This window comes from Alnus glutinosa, chromosome 11 (genome assembly GCF_958979055.1).
Source record: "Alnus glutinosa chromosome 11, dhAlnGlut1.1, whole genome shotgun sequence".
In the NCBI taxonomy this organism is placed as follows: domain Eukaryota; kingdom Viridiplantae; phylum Streptophyta; class Magnoliopsida; order Fagales; family Betulaceae; genus Alnus; species Alnus glutinosa.
In genome coordinates, this window is record NC_084896.1 from 16,621,130 (window position 1) to 16,643,067 (window position 21,938).

General features: G+C 35.1%; 1 protein-coding gene and 1 pseudogene across 1 annotated transcript; both read right to left on the reverse strand.

The window, feature by feature from the left end:
• On the reverse strand, positions 1-2,886 carry LOC133881152 (probable leucine-rich repeat receptor-like protein kinase At1g68400; annotated as a pseudogene).
• Positions 2,887-19,752: 16,866 nt separating this feature from the next.
• LOC133881153 (UPF0481 protein At3g47200-like) lies at positions 19,753-21,345 on the reverse strand. The gene has a single exon (XM_062320106.1). The coding sequence runs from the start codon at positions 21,343-21,345 to the stop codon at positions 19,753-19,755; it is 1,593 nt and encodes a 530-aa protein (XP_062176090.1).
• Between the last annotated feature and the right edge of the window lie 593 nt (positions 21,346-21,938).

The window sequence follows — 21,938 nt, forward strand, 5'->3', positions numbered from 1 at the left end:
TCATCTCTCATCATCTCCAACAATCCCTGCGGCAGTGGTTGTTATAGAATCATCGTTGATAGACCGATCTAACGACAAGTCGTCTTCATCTTCTGATTGATCGGGGGGAGCCTTTATATGTTCCACCTCTCTCACCACCTCCGTCATCTCAGGACGCTCCTCAGGGACGTTATCACAGCAACGCAATGCAATTTGCAGCAGCCTCACCATCCCCGGAGTGGCGCTTCTCTTCATAGATAACTCGAGGTCAAATACCTCAGCCGTCCATTCTTCCCTGAGTGCTCGATGAATCCAACTTGAAAGATGCACGCCATTGATTCCCAGTGGAGCTGCCATGGCCGGGATCTTTGCCGTCAATAGTTCTAGAAGGAGGCAGCCGTAACTCCAGACGTCAGATTGTTTTGAAACTCTTTTTGCAGTTTGGTATTCGGGCGATTTGTATGACACCATGCGTTGGGTTGCAATGGGAAGTGCTACCAGTGAAGCAAGGCCATAGTCAGAAACAAGAACCGTGTCGTTTTCATCAAAAAGTACATTGGAGGATTTAAGGTTGCCGTGAGGAACAATGGTTTGGGACTTGGTGTTGAGGTGCAGAAATTCCAATGCTCGAGCTACACCTAGAGCAACTGATAATCTCGCACTCCATTTGAATGGAGTTCTTCTCTCTCCTGCAATGTCCGTTGGTACAAAAATTCCATTTATAAAGGAGAAAAGTGGATAAATGCTTATTTTGGTGACTAGAAAGTAGAGAGAGAGAGAGAGAGAGAGAGAGAGAGAGAGAGAGGCAGTAAATATCCGCCTATATAGTGCGGTTTACACTCTGAGAAGAATTAAAAGTGGTACTGAACAAGAAACCTTAGCCTAGATCAAATAAAGAAGAGAATAAACTTACCAAAAAAACCCTTAATATAGAGAATATTTTAAATGTTCTAACAGTAAGAAAGAGAAAGAAATATTGTAAAAATGGAAAGCAAATTAAGGAAGAAGCAAAGACAGAGCTCACCATGAATACGATTAAACAAATTTCCGTTCTGTGCATATTTGTAGAGCAACAACTTCTCGTCGTTGCAATGGTAGCAAGCAAGGAGAGGCAGCAAATTGGGGTGCTTGAGATCCGCAATGACCCGCAATTGCATTGTGAACTCCTCATTAGTGAATGGTTTCAAATCCCTCAGCCGCTTCACGACAATGCTTGCCCCGCCATTCAGCTTCGCCATATAACTATTCCCGAATATCCCCTTCCCCAATCCCTCCGCCGACGCTCTCAGAAGATCGCTGAACTCAAAACGCGCTTCATCCTGCATGAATATCAGGTTCCCTCTCTCTTCTCCCCCTGCTCGCCCCTCTCCGGCCGGCTCCACCGCCACCATAATGTTCTGATCCTCCGTTTCTTCTGTGCCACCACCCCTTTCCTTCAACATCGTCTTCAGCTTGTTAACTTTCGTGTAGTACAAAATGAAGAGCAAAACTAGAGCAACTAGAAGAACAACATTGAAAATAAAAGACATGGCGTTGAAAGGAGGAGTGGAAGAATCCTTATGAGCGCCTTCTAGAAGAGGTGAAGAATCGTTATGAGCGCCTTCTAGAGGTGGTGATGAAGAATCGTTATGAGAGGAGCCTGCCGGAGGAGGTGAAGAATCGTTGCAGGCCGTGGGCGAGGGAGGACCGCACAATCCAGCGTTTCCAGAATATGAAGCATAGTCAAATGATTGGAGAATTTGAGTTCTTGGGATCCGGCCGGAGAGATGGTTGGCAGAGACGTTGAATACTTTTAAGGTAGATTGGTTAAATCCTGGGATTGGACCTGATAAATTTAAATTAATTATTATTATTTTTAATTAAAATTATTAAAATAAATAATAATTTAACACGGTATCAGAGTCAAGTGTCATAAGTTCGAATCTTGTATCTGTCTCACAGTGAGAAGAGAGTGTTAAAATATAAAGTAAACAACTAAATGAATCATTTCTTATCAGTTTGAGCTTTTGAGATAAAAGCGTGATTTAACATGATATTAGAGCCAAATATTCAAAGTTCAAACCTTATCTCCGTCATATACGTGAAGGATCGGGGGACTGTACAAATATAAATTAAAGAGAACTGATATTGTTTTAATATGTTGCACCATTAGATTTGTGAGACCTGTAAAAGAATTGCAAATCAACTATTAAATTTGAGGGATCTACCCTAATGGTTGATTTACAAAAAAGACGTACAGCACGGGATAGACGTGTATCAAGCCTCTAATTTAAATAATTAAATTAACAATTTCCTATCAAGTTAATAAGTGATTTTAACATAGTATCAGAACTAAACGTTTTAAATTCGAACTTTGTCTCTGTCTCACGTATGAAAGTATGAATTAAAATATAAATTAAATAATTAAACTTTACCTCCCAAAATGTTATCTTGAAGCTGCAATGAGACCAAGAAATTAAGGCTCAGAAGGGAATCTGGAATTGGCCCAATTAACGTGTTGAAAGATAGATCAATAGCATTCAGGTTCAGATTGGAGGAGAAATTCATCACAAATCCAAATAAAGAATTGTTCTTGAAGCTCAGGATAGACAGCTCAGGGAAGCTGACGAACTGATTAGGATTCACTTCCCCCGACAGCCCCATGCCTTCCAACACTATGTCTGTAACACGGCCGTTGAGACACTGAATGCCATGCCAAGGTTGATTAACGTCGCAATGGGGGCCGGTCCAGTTAGCGTCGAGAACAGGGTCGCGAAAAGAGGCCTTGAGAGCGTAAAGAGCATCCTTCTCTTGGGGGTCGGGGCCGAAGGAAGGACCATCTTGGGCTAGAACGCTTGTGTAAAGCAAAAGAAAAACAGTACTGGAGAGAATGTTTTTGAGGAGGAGATCATGATCAGCAGACCCCATGAAACTGGAAAACTATGTGGTTTCTGTACGTGCAGGGAATTAATTAAAGTGTGTATACAAGTAGAAGTGGCCTCAGGCCAGGAAAGTGGCTCGATGAAATCGTAAAGATCCTCATTAGTTCCATTACAGCTAACAGTTTATTCGCCGAATTAAGACATAAACGAGGGACATTGTTTGACTGTTTCTGTTTGGATATATTCTTCTGCCAAATCCTATGAAGGCTGTTTTAGTTGTATATGCATGGTTTCGGATTTCCAGCTTGAGCTAGCCTTTATATATATATAATTTACGAAAACTTGGTCAGTTATTGTCACACGAGGGTTTTTTTTTTTCCTAATTAAAAAGGAGGTGGTAGAGATCCCAAATGTGATTATTTTACATGAACATGAACAAATAGTACTTACTCGCTAAGAGCCACACAAGAAAAGCTTAAACAGGCAAAATTGCATGGATTCAGCTGAACCCTAACCTGACACAAGTTAATTACGTGGATAGATCATGTGAGGGTTTTGAACAATTGATATTTGGGTAAATGTATGATAAATTTTTAAGTAAACGTGCAATTTGAATTCATTCTCTTACTTTTTAATTTTAAAAATTAGATGACTGAGTTTTCGATTATTCGCAATAGATCCTTCCGTGAGTTTGCTGTCTAAGTTTACTGTTTACCGTTAGTGCCACGTCAATATTTTTGTTTAAAATAATATTTTTGTTATTTTATTAAAAATGAAAATCTAAAATATAAATTTTAAAAAATAAAGCTTAAAAAAAGAAAGTTGTTAAATAAAGGAAAAGAAAAAGAAAAAGAAAAAAAAAGGTAAATGCCTGGTTTTTGGGTTTCGTTAGATTCCGGCGGAGGAATCTTTGTGTGACCATGTTATACTAAAAAATATATTTTTTCCTGAGTTACTGTTATTGACGTGTCAAGCGCTAAAGTTTAGTGACGTGTCATTATTAACATGCATGCGTCTAACGTTAAGAATCAAGATGTTGAAACTGAAGATTTATTAACGTGTTAATGTTCGTGTCAAACAATGGCATATTTTTCAGCCCTTGGATCTATGAGATTCAATCCTGTCCGTTCCTTCCACTTCAGCCACATCAAATATTGCTCCATTGAACCGCGTATTCATTTACAACAGTTAACGTCTTTTAATCTTAACCCTTAACCCTTTATTTTTACTTATTTCATTTGTTTATTTCTCTTACAGGAACAACCTATTTAATTAGTTTGTACTGAATTTAAGTCGTACAACACTTAAACCAAAATATATGACGACATTTAAAGCCCTAAAAATTCAATTTAATTTCTTTACAATAAGTTATTTAATTCTAATTAATATAATCATTATATATAGAGGGAAAAAAAAACCCTAAACTACAATGATATAATTATATACCATATAGGTTATAACAATTAAATTTTACACCTCAATATTTTTTTTAAAACACGTAATTAATATTATTAATTAATTAATTTTTTGACATGTGAAATAATAACACGTCAATAATTATTAATGTGTCAAAACAACACATCAATAATAAATTTAATTTCAATATATATATTTTAGTGACGTGACAAATTTCACACTTCAATAAATATGTTATTGACATGTCGCTTTTTGACACATTGCTAGTTACTAACGTGTCAAAAAGAAGATTACAGTAGACACAATTTTTTTATTTTATTTGAAAGGGTCTTTGTTACCTTCGTTGGATATTTTCCATAGTTGATCTCATGAGGTTCAAGAGAAAACGCGACACAAATCAATTTCGACGAAAACGTGAGCTTCGGGAATGAGTCGTTGCTGGTTTTGATAGCTTTATTGCAAGGTAATATGAAATTGGAGAAGACAGATTCTATGGAGAAGCGAGGCATAGGAAATTTGGGCCAGAACCAAGCCCAGATGCACATACTGTGGACGGTGCAGGTCCAAGTTAGATTTTGAAGTTGGCATGGTTTTTGTTTTGATTTTGTCCAAATAAATTAAAAAAAAAAAAAAAATTATGAAAAATATAATTTAGCCCCCCAAACTACCAGTCATTCTCCGGATAGCCTTATGAACTACTAAGGCTTGGACTCTGGCCCCTAAACTACCAAAACCTTTGAAAAATGTTTATTTTGGCGAAATATTCTCAAAATACCCTTGCCACGTATTATTTTTTAATTAAAAAATTAAAATTAAAATTAAAAATTAAAATAAAATAAACTGAATTTTTTTTTAAAATATATATATATATATATATATATATGGGTGTTTGGGGTAGCGTTATTTCTCAACCGTGACCCGATCTTCCTGACACCCCTTTGGTCACCATCCGTTTGCAACGTCGTGATGACAATTTTATAGCCTGGCTCGGTGAGTTCCAATTCGCAATCATCAATTTGTTAATCTCGACCGGGCTCAAGCTCTCCTCACTATGGAAAATACCTCCACCTGAAAAAAAAAAGTTTGCTATTGGCTAACGTTTTGAATGCCGAAAAATCACATAGACGAAAATAGATATGAACATCAATGAATAAGCTCACGGCCGTTGATTTCTCCGTAAGAAACCGATCGAAGTCTTCCACAACGATGATAGACTTGCTCGTCGTTTGTAATAAAGCAAAATTTAAATTGGAGTCATCCATAACCTTCGAAAGATCAATATCATAGACATCGAAGGATAGGAAATTGGGAAATGCTCTACTTCCTAAATTTTTATCCCCAAAAGTTATTCCCAAATTATGTGTTATCATTCCATAAGATGATGACATATTTTCCCAAAATGATAGATCACATGAGATTGTGACACATATTTGGGAACCAAATTTTGGAAAAAAAATTTGGAATGTGTAGCACTTCTCTAGGAAATTAGCCTTGTCCGCGTTCGGAGAGGCAATGACGAGTTCGCTGAGTTGCAGGCGTGCATCGTGCCCAACAACAATGTTGAAAAGAAGCAGTACGTCCTCCGTTCGATCGCAATATTTTTTAAAAAAAGAAAAATGAAAATTTTAGATTTTTTTTTTAATTTTTAATTTTTTTTTGAATTAGTTTTAATTTCTTTTGAATTTTTTATTTTTTTAATTAAAAAATGACACGTAGCAGGGTATTATGAAGATATTTCACCAAAAGTGACATTTTTCAAATGTTTTGGTAGTTTGGGGGCCAGAGTGCAAGCCTTGTTAGTTTGGTGGGCCATCCAAAAAAATGGTAATAATTTAAAGGGTTAAATTATATTTTTTCCAAAAAAAAAATATTCTATATCTATTTCTTCTTATGTTCAATATTGGCATTTTTTTTTTCGGGAGGTTTTGTTCAAGTGAGTTGTACTGCCATAGACATGAATCTGATCATACATAGGTAGATACAAAGTTTAATTCATTTGAATTTTTATTTTTATTTTTCCCTGCGGTTTTTCAATGTATTTGTTATAAAAAGTCACATGGATGCATTTGGTGTTTTGCTGCCGGCAGATGGGGGGTTTTATCCAGTGTTTTTGGTCGAGGTGGGTTTTTAATTATGATGAATAAAAAAAAATTAAAAAATGATTATTTTAATAAAAAAAAAAAAAAAGAGGTTTAGATAAGTTGTTATATGGTATTCCCAATTACGTAGTCATTTTCATCTTTAGGCTAAAATAGCTAATCAATTCACTAAAAAGCCATTCCATCTTATTAGGCAAATAATATGCAAAATGTATTTAGCAAGATTCTAATATATCTACGACTATGAAAAATTAAATTTTAGAGTGTGTTTATATGACAGAATCTATATTTTCCATTTTCTAGTCACACTACTCATGATAATCACCTTAGATGAGAATAAAAAATTTGCTGTCTTTATAGCAAATAACTATCCAAAAAAATGACAATTTGAAAATATTATCGTTGAAAAAATACGATTGTTAGAATTAAAATAAAGAAAGGAAAAGCTTTTTTTGATAAAATAAATAAATAATAGAGTGACAGGCGTTCATGGAAAAGGAAATACAGAAAAGTAAAAAAGCAAGAAGGAAAAGCTTTTTGAAGAAGTAATTGTTAAGAAATTGCTAGGGCATGTTTCATTTTGTTAGATTAATTTATAATTAATTATCACAAATTAATTTGTGTCTTCTCATTAATTAGATAATTTTCATCTTCAATACTAGGTTGGCCCATTGATTAATAACAATTTCTATTTTTAAGAAGAAAGAATTGAATTTTAAAGTTGGTTTGAAAAGGCATTATTTAATGAAAAGTTGGTTTGTGATAAAACTAGTCGATACTGAAAAAGTTGAGCATTTCAAGACATGCAAGATATGCATCTAGCTAGCAGATAAGTAAATATTATATTTTTATTTATAAATTATTTTTTTTACTTTTTGAGATGCAAAATTGTTGTCTCTTAACATTTTGATTGGAATATTAACTGTTCAATGCTCATAACAAGCCTTAAAAAAAAACTCTACCCATCACATAATTAAATATCAATGAGGATGTTTGGATGTGTGATTTTTTTTATTTTGTTTTGCTTTATATTCTTTTTAATTTTTTTCAAAGTTACGGATAGTGAGAAAGAAAAAAGTAGAGACATTGCTTGAAATGATATTTGGGTGATAAATTGTTTTTTTATAACTATAGAGAAGAAAAGAGAAGAGTTGAGTTGGAGCTATTTATTATTATTATTTAAATAAAAAAATTATTAAAAATATATATATATTTTTTAATTTTATATCACATCAATTATTTTTATTATTATTTAAATAAAACAATTATTAAAAATATTTTTTTTTAACTTTATATCACATCAATCATTTTTTATTACTATTTAAAAAAATCGTTTAAAAAAACCCAGTATCACAGTGCAATGAATAATGAAACTTAATCATTCAAGTAGCTGTTGCATAACAGTTATGTAACTGTTGTGCACTAATCACTTCTAACAACTCATTGAGAGCCGTAGATTTCCAAAATCTTTTTTCTTATTTTAATTATGGAAATGTTTTAAAAAAATAAAATCGTGATTCTCTTAAGAACAACCACTTTGACCTTCCATTGTCTAGTCTTTGTGGTCATCTTCTTTAAGAAATTGTATAGTGTTCGCAATATATGCATTTTCGATGAATCATTGTGAACGAATATGAAAGAGAAAGGAGTACAATAAGCAAAAGAATGGTTATAGATAAATTTAAGAATATTGAAGAAACAAGGAACATAAAAAAAGAGAATAAAAAGGAAATTACTCCATAATTTATGTTTGCAGTGCCATCACTTTCAGTACAAGTTTGCTATTGTTAGGAGTTCTCCGATACACTTGTTGTTGCAATTATCAATAGCATTTGGCCTGATAATAATCTTAACAGAATTTGCAGTTTTTGCTCTAGATAGAGCTGCATAGAGTTGTCTATGAATAAGAATTAAATTCTGATTTCAAAAAAAAAATCCAACTATTTAGAAGAAAACAACGGACAATATGATGATTTGACATAATCACCAAAGAAGGATATTATTAAATTGTTAATCCTATAGAGGCAAAATAAATATATCTAACAACAATTAGAGACTGCAAACCCAAAATTTTCTTTCAACTTCATTTAGTTGATTCCAGAAAAATATCATATAGAATGTCCCTAACACAGAGTTGATAAATTGTTTCCTGTCTTTAGTGCATATTTTAATCTTATGGTGGTTTTTAGACAGTACCATCAATGGAAAAGAGATAAAGAGAAGGATTTCCATGGAAAATATCCAAAATGCATATAAAGCATTTGGGTTATATCAGCTACTTGCTCTATCTAAAATCTCATTGTAATTGCATTTTTTTTTTTTTTCTAATACTATTAACAGAAAGTAGAAATTTTATTTATTACCCAAAACCACATTTTATGCTTGTTTTCAGAGCCATCTCGTTTTGTTAAAAAATAATGTATACAGAGGGCTTGACCCATAAAATTGTGTCAGCAGTAGTGATGTAGCTAAGAAAATAGATTCAGCTAACATATCTTAAAAGGTCTGTCTTTCTTTTTCTTTTTCTTTTAATTTTTATGAATGAGTCAATTTTATAATTACCAAAACTCTATTTTTACAAACTCACTTTAGCACAAACACCAAAGCAACATCCAACCCCAGTACAAAAAATCGCATAAACCCAACTTCTGGAGAAAACATCACAAACAGAAACAGAACATTCTTATACCACCATCATCGATACAACATACCTTAAAACTTTAAAAGGTCAATAAAGGATCTGGAGATGATATGTCCGGGGACGATTGGAGGCTTAAAATTTTACTGCGGCCTGGAAAAAAAAGTGGAAGAAAATACATAAACAACACATCTATTAATTACAAACTGGCAAAAAAAACATGAGATTCATTCTCAAGTTGAAAAAGTTGAGAACTCAAAACTTATACAAGACCCATTAATTATGTCACTTCAAAAAGCTCCACCCAAATTTCAAATACCACATCAATATCATTATTGAAAGGATCTATCATTACCAACTTTGTCTCAAAATCGAGACCATCCATTTTGTTGAATACCTAAACCCTAACCGCACTTCCCCATCATCCTAGCTTGCCCCATAATCCCAACACACAAAAAGTGCATATGGCGGAACCAGAACCAAAAAAAATAAAAATAAAAACTTTGAGGCTCAATAGAGGAAACATTATAAAGACGGGTTAGAAGCAGGTCTCTCCAAACAAAAAGAGATTAGAACAAAAGCAACGATTATCATTATGAAATGCAACGGATAGAAGAAGAAATAACCCAAAACGAACCTTATACAGAGAACTGTTTGGCAAATGGTTTTTTGGCAAATGGTTTTTTGTTCTTCTTTTCGAGAATTGTTTCTGAGAATAAAAATAAAAAACTATTTTCTGCTTTTTTTTTTTTGTTAAAAAAACTTTTAGTAAGCTGTTTTCGAAAACAAGTTTTTGAAAACAGAAAACAATAGTTAAGGCAATTAGACAATTGTTTTCAAAACTGTTTTCACTTATGAAAAAAAACAGAAAATTGTTTCGCTAAAAGCATTTTCTGGTGTTTGGCGCGTATGGAAAATCACAATTTTTTTTTTTTTATTGTTTTTATTCAATTATATTAACCTATAAAAATCAATTTTTATTCCAAACATATAAATATTAATGTAAAATAATATAAAAATTACCGAAGACGAGATTCCGTCATTGACCGACAGGATTCCGGCTACTTTTACTGGATTTCGTCATTTCGGCTACTATAGCTAGAATCCAAGATCAAGGTCGGAATCCGAACGGTTTCGTCGAAATTTGGGTTGGCCGGATTCCGGCGAAAGTGGTCAGATTCCGGCCAAAACTGCCGGATTCTGGCACAGGACGGCCGTACTTCAGCATACTGGTCGGAATCTGCCAGAACCGTTGGAATTCGGCCAGTAGGCCGTTCTGGCCATATCCCGGCCAGTCGGCAGGGATCCAGCTGTTTTGGCCGGAATTTTCTGGCCAGATCCGGCCGGCCGTTCTAACCAGATCCGACCAGCCAACCGGAAATACGGTCGCTGGAATCCGGACTGACCAAGTTTCGGCGGAGATGGCCAGATTCCGTCGCTGGATTCCGGCGACATAGATCGAAAGCTGTCGGATTTCGGTACTGGCAATATTTCGGTGATGGTCGACTGCTTGAAGTGAAGGTTGACTGTGTTGTTTAATAGGAGTCAAATGCGTCTGGCGTCTTCGGAAAATGATTTACGCTTTTAAAAAGCGTAAATTATTTTTCGAAATTTACTAAGAGTTTTCGGTCAAACAAAAATCATTTTCCCGTTGACTATTATTTTCGCCCCTATCAAACACCGAAAAATGCCGAAATCATTTTCCAAAAATCATTTTACGCCGAAACAAACGAAACATTAGTGTAGAATTGATGAACACCAACGTGACGTAAAAAATCATTACCCTTAAAGGGTTTTCCCCTTTTCAATTAAAAAAAAAAAAAAATGAAGAGAAAGGACTCGCAATTCCAGTTGGTGAATAGGTACTAACATTTCTCGTGAGTCATGAACTGTTACTTTTTTTTTTTTTTTTTTAACAAATAGCATGTGCTATTATAACAACCAAATGCCCAAAGGCTACAACAACGAGAAATGAGGGACATACCCTCCATACTCTTAAGTCAGAAGGATCTGACTTAAAAAACAATTACATATGTAGAATCTCAAATTTTACTAAAATTACAATCAGCCCCCTAACAAAGAAAATTCTAGTAAAACCTGAGCCACACATAGGCAATTGTACATAGAAACAAGAGAATACACAAACACATCTAGCAGAAAATTCAATCCAAAACGTCTGAGGAGAACACTGTCCTCGCCGGAGACCAGCGCGTGTACAGCACGCGCCTCCCCCGAAACCGCCAGCCATCAGATCAGCCCCCCAGTGCCCGGCCACCGTCTTTGCCCGGCGAAAAGACGCCGGAACGAGACCTCCACGCGCCAGTCGAATGGAAAACTTCACTGGCGCGTGACGATCACGTGCCAGTCCCCGATGATCCCGATGGCCGGAACAAACAGCAGCGGAACAAGACGACGCCGGTGAACCCATCTGATCGGCGCGTGTCTTTAGGAAGCCGATGAAAAAGCGTAGATCTAGCATCCAAAGTAGAAACAGATTAGGCACCAACACCCTCCACCAGCGAGACAAAACGAAAACAAGAGCACCCCGTCGGACGCCTCGGGAAGAACCTCCTGCCAGAGAAAATGAGAAGAAAGAAAAAAACCAAACACAAACAAACACAAAAACTCCAGAGCCCAGAAGGCTCGGAGAACACAAACTCTACAGCCTAAATGACTGGGAGAACAACAACCATCCCCATGGAACACACCATGGGAAAAACAAAAAATACCACCAGGGAAGGGAGGCGTACAAGCCCCCCTTCCCGGCGAACAACAGCCTACAAGGTTGTGGTTAGAACCGGCACAATCGAGAGAGAGAGAGAGAGAGAGAGAGAGAGAGAGAGTGGACAGAGTTTTGTCTATTACTTAAAATTGGATTTGCTGAGATTTTTTTTTTCCCTCCTGCATGACAGATACGATAGTTTACATGGATTAATAAGCATGTATTAAAATTGATCAAGGTCCAATTACAAGGGATAAGAAGGTCAACCCACAACAATTCTTTATTACTTTTAGTGCCTTAAACCACATTAATTGTTTCATTTCATAAAAACCATGCTAAACAACTAATCAAGCTGGAATGAGAGACAGAGAGAGAGAGAGATTTTGTTTGGGTAAGTCAGAAATTTGGAGTTAAGAAAATATGATGATGATGCTAGCAGCTACTGAGTACTGACACAGCTCCTAGAAAAACATCTTTAATGCCAGGCGATTTTAGATCTATATTCAATAAAAATGAACTTTTTTTTTAAAAAAAAAGAATAATAATAATAAAAGGATTTTTTTTTTTTTTTTTTTTTGAGAAAATGAAACTTTAATGCACAAGCCATTTTTAGAAAATGAAAATGCTCAAAATTAGAAGAAAAGAAGAAGCTTAGATGGGTTTGGTAAGAGTAAAACGGAGACATAAAAGTATGTCATGTAGATCTGAAAAGCTCTGAGTAGTCACGTAAAAGTAGAGTAGATCACAACAAAACAAAAAATATACATGCATACATTTGGTGCGTCCTTCCAGAGTTCCAAGCTCATTTGACCATTAATTTTTTTTTTTTTTTTTGAATTAAGCTTTCAATTAATATATATATCTGCCTTATTTATTTAGTATGAAAACTACTAGAATTTAAAGAAGTAAATGATGCTAAAGCCACTTCTCACATGTTCCTTCTTTCTTTGAATTCCTTGGCTAGTGATAATTAATTGGTAGAGAAAAACTTTCCTAAAATGGAATGTCATATTATTATGTTAAAAATAATCAAAGTTGAGTGTTTTTAAGCTAAACATACATTGATGGTGCCTTATTTGAAGAGAAAGCAAAAGTAGGAATTTAAATAAGTTAGTAGAAAGCACTCAATATACCAATTAATATATATGAATAAAAAGAAATCATTCGCCCATATATATATATATATATATATACATGCATGACGTGTGTGAAAGGAGGGAATAGTAATTTTCTTGGGTTGTCCTCATAATCCGATAATAATAATATGACTCCATAATCCTTCCCAATATGGAAATAGTCCATTAGCTTTGGTGAGTAATTAAAGCGGGATGATGAGAGAGATTTGAAAAAGTCCAGATTGAAGACCGGTTTTTTGTACAAAGAGGTCACGTGACCTTTTCTCTCTCCATTTTCAAAATATATACCAGTTAAATAATAATAATAAATTAAAATAAAGAGAAATGCTAGAACATTTTCCAATATTTTTTTGGTGTTCTCTTGAAATAGCATAGATGTAATTAAAAAATTACATCTATGTCTTTTTAGATGGCACAGATGAAATTTTTTAATTAAAAAAATTATATCTATGTCATTTTAAAAAAACATTAAAAAAACACAAAGAGATATTCAAGCATTCCTCTAAAATAAATGCTATATCTACTTAAGGATTGTGGTCCATCGGTTGAACATCTAAAAATGGTAAGCTCGATTGTGGTCCGTCTCTTCGGAGTTCATAGGTTTCTGAGTCCGTGAACATGGACCGACATTTTTTCTACTGATGACATCATTTCTGCAGAGCACAAGAGCTTTTTATTTTACTTTTGCATTAGAAATCTCAACGTTAACCCCATTATTCATAATTAAACTCTCAAGCTCGATTATGATTAGGCTGATTAGCAAACGTCTAATGAAAAGCAACACAGACCTGTCACAGTTGAGCTCCGTACACTCTGAACTACGCCATTTTTACACCACTTTGATCATCGCCATGCTTCGACTCCCACCGTAGAAAATGCTTTAACAGGTCCAGTGAAAAAGCTGCAGCTAGAAATCAGTTCGTAGAATGGTCCATGCAAAAAGATTTGTTGAAGAGGACCACCCTATTAATTCCTTTAATACCCCTATCTTCCATAGTTACACGTTTCGAGCTCCTCTGGGTAAAAACACTTATACAGTACTGCTGTTAATAATGGCCTTTCTCTTTCACTCTCCCCCGTCGTTTGTGGGTGCATGCTTATGGAAAGGCATCATCTTCGGTCATGGAATGCAGAGGACTCGGTCTTTGACAGAAAGGTACGTGTATTGGATTATTGCGGGACAATTTTTGATATTATCTTCGGACCGATACAAGATTAAAAAATTAGAATTGAAAAATTTAGCTCATTTAATTAAATAGATCAATTTAAAATTGACCTATATAATTTTATAAACATGTTTAAATATTATCCTAACTCAACATGCGACATAAGACAATTTTTTACATGATTCTCGAATTCGATACAAACCTAATGCAAAATTATAGGATTATAGTTAAGGAATTTGACTTGTTTAATTAAATATATCAGGTTAGGATTGACTTATATAATCTTACACAGATACTTTGACACGATCCAAATCTGATACGCGACATTATTGTAGATAATTTTTGACATATTTCGCGAATCTAAATCGAACACAATACAAAATTAGAAAATTAATGTTGAGAGATTTGAATTGTTTAATTAAATGAGTCAGGTTACGATTGACCTATATAATCTTATATTTATATCTTAACAAGATACGACACGAATCCATCAAGTAAAAACGAATTACCAAATTTAATTGGATTGAATTGTTGTGCAGTTGCTAATGTGAGCGGGGGTGCGTAGTGTCTAGAGAGTTTACGTACAAGCATACGGTAAGAGAGAAGCAAATAGCAAGCACGGAGAAAGCTCCTGATTTAGGACCACCTGCAGACCGGAACATGATATTCTTGCATACCTGCTTTAAAAGGACAAAGAATTTAAGACTCTTAATGGGCTTTGTAAAGCCCCACTCTCATACTTAGCGCGTGGTCAAGGAGTTCAATCTGTACATCCGAGTAGGACGTGAACTGCTTGAGAGCTGTTCAAATAAAATTAGTCTAGGGAATTAGGATTTATAAAATTTTAAAAAAATTGTAAATTCTTAAATTATCAAATTTAGGTCGTTTTTAGGCATCGAAACCCTTAAAAAATATTATATATTAAAAATGTGATATGTTATCGAAGCAACTAGGAAGAATTTCCTTCCTAAAAAACTTTTTTTTTTCACTTTTGCATAGATGCTTTTTGTTTAGAAAATCAATTATTATTATTATTTTGTAATTTGAGAATTTAATTATTATTATTATTTTTTAGAGTTGTAGAGAATCTTGATCTATAAGTATATCAAAAAATCTCATATTTACTGTATGAATTTCTAACAAAAAAAACAAAAAAACAAAATTGTTGGAGATCGATCTGTGTTGTTGGTTTGATGGGGATGAATTAAAAACCTTTTTCGTGTTTTTTTTTTAAATGATAAAAAGGAAAGTAAAACAAAAAAGGTGTAGGATCGATGTAATATTTCTCAGGAACTAATTAGGGCTAGCTGTTAATCTTAAAGGTGCTACATATTAATGTGAATACCATTATTTTTTAGAATTCAGACCTTAATTAGTGAAAATGGCTTGAAAAGGTTGAGTTATTAACATGTTGAAGTGGAATTTATTTATGAAAATTATATTCAGAAAATGAGCCTTGCTTTGATTCCGACTTAAAAATTAGTTTCTTTTGTCTTTCAATGTCAACCGCTCAACTTTTTTTTTTCTTCTATCAGATTCCATTTTCTTCCATCAAAAAATTTAACAGCTCGTCATATCAAATGTCGTTTAGCGTCTGCCACATGTCTCCCATGTCACGTTAGAATTACTTAAAAATAAAAAAATAATATATATATATATATTTTTTAAAAAAAGGGGCAAGAGAGATCATCCCCACATGCAACCGTAGGAAATATCTCACCCTCAGTGGGTAGTGGAGAACCCACCCTGGGGGTTGGGATCTCCCTCGGCCCGCCAGTGGCAGGCAGAGATGGTCTCCCTTAGCCAATTTTTTTTTTTCTTTTTTTTTTTTTTAAAAAAATACATATATTTCTTTTATTTCTTTTATCATTTATTTATTTATTTTTAAATAACGTTGATGTGGTAAAATAATGTGGCATGAGAACATGGGTCGGACCTCATAGGTCCTAACGTGGCATACCATTAAATTTTTGAATGAAACATGAAATAAGGAACTAATGACTAATGAGACAACCACACTACCACAGTTCCAATTTGGTAAAAGTCCAAACTCCAAGAACGCCTCCAAAAATAAAAAATAAAAAAAATAAAAAAATAATAATAATGTAATACAAATCCAATGAAACAGTTTTGAAGTCCATGAACCGAGTACAAAGCCCAAGAACAGAGGAAGCCCAATACACATAAAAGAGCAAAAGTGAAGCCCATACGAAGAAAGAACAATATAATCAGAGCGGTTGGAAAAAGCAAGTAGAGCTGGCCTTCTAAGCTCGAGACTGACGACCGAGAGAGGCGGAGTACGATCCCTCGGGATGGAGGTTGAAGGGCAAAATTGTATTGGTTCTTTTGGTAACAGATGTGCCCATAGAATTAGCATCCTCAATCGTTTCCCGTGTGCTTTGAAATTCTACCTTTGGACACGACATGTCTTGAACAATGTTCTGTGAGTGTCCCTCAAAATTTATGTCATGGAAACCCAACCTGAGAGCAAAAACTAATGGGTTTGTGTGGTCTGCATCATTTCTTTTTAACTTGAGTGTGTTGATCATCGAGCAATTTGAAAAAAAAGAAAAAAAAAAGAACCATTATTTAGACATATTGATGTCATCTTCATCTCAAAAGGGTTGGCAAGTGCACCCTGGTGATATGGTGTCCTTGTTATGATGGGCATTGAACAAAGCAGATGTTTTTGCCACATACAATGTGGATAAAGAATCCGTTGTCTGGGGTCTACCTGTTGTTTGAAGTAGATATTGTTAGTCACTAGCTGGTGATGATGATACCATGAATGATCTATCGAATTTGTTCTAAGGTTAAATCTACTTGTTTGAAGTTGAGTAGGGTCGACCTTTCCCCACAATGTTATGTTTGCCATTTAAGAGTGATTTGATGTCGGGTGCCTTGAGGACATTAGAGCACTAGAAGTTTTTCAAACACGCGTGAGATATACTTTACCTAGATTTGCTCCAAATTCTATTCCTAGTCCTCTTAACTGGAGTTTTACCTAGATACAAACTGTGCCATACATCATTGGTGAAACATTACCTAGAAGGGATTATGTTCCCATTGTTTGTTGGGTTCATTGCTTTGATTTTCTTACTTTTGGTAGAAATTAGAAATGAGCTTTTTATTGGTGAACATGAAAGTAAACAACATTAATTTTTGGTACTTGTTGCTAATGAATATCTTGATAGATGAATAAGATCAAGGAACCTGGTGCGTAATTTAATTTGGACCTAAAAAGGCCTATGATCATGTTAATTGAGATTTCTTGTTGTATTCATTAATTGAGAAGATGTGTAATTGCAATACGACGTGGACGCCACGTATAAGGGTCGGGACAACACATACCAGCCAAATTACCGACTGGGTTGCCCTTCATGCGGGATATTCAGCACCACATTGATTTGGTGCTGGGTGCCAGCCTTCCCAATCTGCTACATTATCGTATGAGTCCTGAGGAGCATAAAATCCTACAAGATGCAAGAAGAAAAACTTATCTGATAAGTCCATGCGCAGTACATGTATTATTCATACTAAAGAAGGATGGAAGTTGGAGAATGTGTGTTGACAATCGTGCCATCAACATGATCATAGTAAAGTATCGATTTCCCATTCCATGGCTGAACGACATGCTGGACATGTTGGCAGGGGCAAAGGTCTTTTCTAAACTTGACTGGCTATCACCAAATTCAAATCCAACCAAAAGATGAATGGAAGACAGCCTTCAAGATGATGGAAGGATTGTATAAGTAGCTGGTGATGCTGTTCGGACTATCTAACGCATCCATTAGTTCCTTTAAGAGACGACGTCATCTGATCAATCTCTTAAAATCTGTTCCATTTAATCCTGACTATCCGTTTTTTAACGGCATATATGCTAGCTGTTGTTTTGTTTCAAAGCATGGAAGCCAGAGCAAAGCATGATGTAAGCAGAGGGATTTGAGAGGGATATGGAATTAAGACAGTGATGAAAATGTGGAGCATGCTATATATGATTAGGCACTAAGCCGGGCAGTCGCTTGGGACATGCATGTTGGCTGGGATTTGCTATTCTCATTTCTGGTCTTCTGGTTGTCGTTTAGCCAATTTAACTTTAAATCTCTTCTATGGTGCTCTGCTCATTTTGTAATGGATAGAAATTTCCTACAAATCGGTTTGTAGGAGATTTTCTACGACCTACATGTAAGAGTAACATGTCTTTTAAGCATGTGAGAATCACATGTTTTTTAATAGCATGTGCTTTTCACAGGTTTTTTTAATAGCATTAATAAAAAAACATGTGATTTTCACATGCTTAAAAGATACGTACATGTCTCTTACATGCAGGCTGTAAGAAATTTCCTACAAACCGGTTTATAGAAAATTTCTATCCTTTTGTAATTTGGTATTAATCAGCCCCAAGGTCCATAGACGGAATTAGAATTAATCTGTCGAAATCGAAAACAATCCTCCTTAATTTGGACCATCTATATTATCGTTACCCCCCTCGATCCCCTTTCTGGATGTGTTTGCCGACGTATTTGGTTTTATCGAAAATTTTCCTTTCAGGAAATTACGCGAAGTACGTAATTCTAAAAACACTCCTGTGCAACACCACAAATTGTTTCTCTTTTAGACAGAAATCATGCAGATTCCATGAAAGGCAAATTAAAGCCACAGGTTTTCCTTGGAACCAGGGATATATATATATATATATATATATATATATATATATATATATATATATATATATGCAACAAGCTGATAATTATTAATTGCTTGTGATAAGACAAGTAGATCGAAGTAGTTGATAAATATGATTTTCATGCAATTAAAATCATATAGTTAATTAGTATGCTATGATCAGCATTAATTATTTGTGTTTAAATATGTACGTTGTTTTAGGGAATTCCCAGCGATTGAAGAATCCAATTAATATCAAAGTTGGACGGTACTCGATCGTCGGAGGAAAGGAATTAAGGAAATTAGGATTGTAAGATATTTGAAAAAGAGAAACCAAAGGAACTTCAACAAAACCATCAAGGTACTCTCTCTCTCTCTCTCTCTCTCTCTCTCTCTCTCTCTCTCTCTCTCGTGAGCCTTGCTTGCATAATTGTAGCATTAATTAATTAAATAATCCATCCGGCCACTCTACGATTTTTTTCTTCTATTCACTTATCCCAACGATAGCAGTCGACGACTACATGCTTTGGCTTACACTTCTTTTTCAAGCCAAGCATGTTATTGTCTGACGATCCTGAAATGTTTAGCTACCATATATCTCATATATATGGTTCAAGAATATATTGCTCCCTGGAGAAAATAAAATGAGACGAACATTTATTGCCAAACTCTACCTCGAATCTTCAAGCTAGCCCACTGGTAATGATGCACTGGATCACAACCATCAACATATATAATTCAATTAAACAAATATGTTGATATCACTTTATGACCACAAAATAATATATGATTAATTTGAAAACAAACTATTATATACAGAGCATATATAGAATTTTATTGGCTGAAATATAGACACTCAAGGGATGCTCAAACACACAGACTTCACACAATTTTTATTGCTGAAATATGATAAACCACTTACATAACAAGCCATATATTATAATATAAGACGGGGAGGATATCACAAGCTATATAGGATTACAAAGTTCAGATGCCATATATGCATCCATTATTGCAACTAAAAGCAAAGCACTCCAACAAACACTAAACCATACATATATACTTCAAATCTACATGACATAAGGCCTAAGGAAATTCCAGAGAGTGAAACCCAGGACAATAAGCCCAACAATAGTTGCTGTGCCTCTAAAAACATTGGGGAAATACTCGCTTTTCAGGGTTGCCAACAAATGGTTCAAAGGGAACTCATAGTGCTCATTAAGCTGTTGAGCGATATAATCGAAATAAGAGGGTGTACTTGCCACAATTTGATCTCCGAGTTTGTTAATTAGAGTAGCCACGTCAGCGTTGCTACCAAGGTGGTTAGCAATGACCTTCTTATCAACAAGCAAAGTCACATCTTTGTCAGTGTCAATAAGACGGTTCAATAGCAAAACATAACTGCAGATGTAAGTTTTAGATGGATAATGACACTGCTCCAGAGCCATGAGGTTTCGGAAGATAGCTTCAGTACCGTGGTCTATCATAAGTTGCGGGACTCTCAAGACATGCATAGGGTATCCAAAGCACCCAAGGAAGCATGTAAACGGAAAGCATGTCAACAGAAAGCATATCAAGCATCTAAAGCATTGTAAGCAATGGCTGCGAAGGAAATTGAAGCACACATCATAGCGTCCCAAGCACCCAGGGAGTGTTATGCCAACTAAGCATGTATCATCTTCAACTTGAAATTTCAATCCTGCGTCGTTAAGCTTTGTGGCACAAAATTGAGTACCAGAGTTCCTTTTTTTGTTTTTTTTGCATGAAACCTGACATCCTTCTTCACTCTTCCAGTCCTCTTCCATTTCACTCTTCCACTCCTGTTCCATGGATGGTGGACAGAACAAATATCTCAACACATCTGTGAAATGCTTTACTTCCACACCGATGCGTCTTTCGGTTATTATTTTCTCACCGGTGGGTCCTTGAATTACTTCCTCGCCAATGGACTTTAGCTTTTGATCATAGTAAGTAAAGTAAATGCGGAAAAGCTTGACAAAGGGAGCATCCTCTTTCTTCAGGTCCTTTTTGTGTTCCTCAACTGGCTTGCCTTCTTCGCGATGGTTGCAGCTGGAAGAGTCATTGAAGGCCAACTTATATAGTTTCTCAAGAACAAAAAAAGGAAGCTGATTCTCAAGTAATAGCAAGTCATAATATATACCATTTGCCAGCCATATTTTCCGTAGAATATAATCTTCTTCTTCGACTTTCGTCTTACCCTTTTCTTCATCTTCTCTTTTTTCTTTAACCTTTAAGAAGAGCTCAATTATAAAGATGGCATCCAAGAGAATCATTTTTACAAAATTTCCACTATTGAGGCTACAGTCTTCTGAATAGCAAAGACGATTTTTTTTTTTGTCGTCTTCAATGATCTTTCTAAAATCCTCCTCGCTCTTCCGAGTTCGATCCAAGAACTTCTTAAAATATCTTAGTTTGTGCATTTCCATGTCCCTCAATTCTTTTCCGTTGTGATGAAAGGGGCCTATTGAAATTAGCTTAGGGGTGTAGGCATCTTCATTTACCTTGCGCAGTAGCTTGGGAACCCTGTAGATACAGCATTCTGGCCAATCTGCATCGGGCAGTTCCGATGAAATGTCAGTTAGGGTTTGGTCTCGTGGAATGATGTTAATGATAATATCTTCACCAGCCGGGGGGTAGGCCATGATCTTTTCGATTCCTCAAGTTTCTTTTCCTGGTGACAAATAAGCAACAATCATTGGCAATATAGCTAATTCCGGGCTAATGAATGCCTATTCATAATCTGTACATATCTGAGTAGATGGTGGAATATGGGTAGGGGGAGGCGGACATAAATTTATTTCTTATAAAATGAAGCTGTTTCTTCTAGGGAAATGGCGATATAAAAATTGGATAAAGATAATCTAAAAAATCTCATCTTAAAATGGGATTAAGCCGATCTAAAAAAAAAAAAAAAAAGGCCATATAAATTAAGTTTATAGTTTTAAAAACAAAAACAAAAAAACCCAAAATTCAAAGACGACCACACAAGTGGTTTGTTATAAAAAAAAAAAAAAAAAAAAAGACTACCCGTGTGCACTTAAAGACGGATTTCACCTGCCCTGGAAGAGCAAGCAGTTACTAAAATCCACCTTGCACAAAGTGCGAATGCAGAATAAGGGTATTATCTACCCATATAGTGTGGCTTACAACCCTTCTCTCCTCAATTACTTACTAGGTTGATCATGCCACTATCATAATTAAGTTGCAACTTCCGGAGGTACATGTAAAAGAGTGT

Bases quoted from the DNA above. Each gene is read 5' to 3' on its own strand.
- LOC133881153 (XM_062320106.1), bottom strand. From the start codon at position 21,345: ATGGCCTACCCCCCGGCTGGTGAAGATATTATCATTAACATCATTCCA.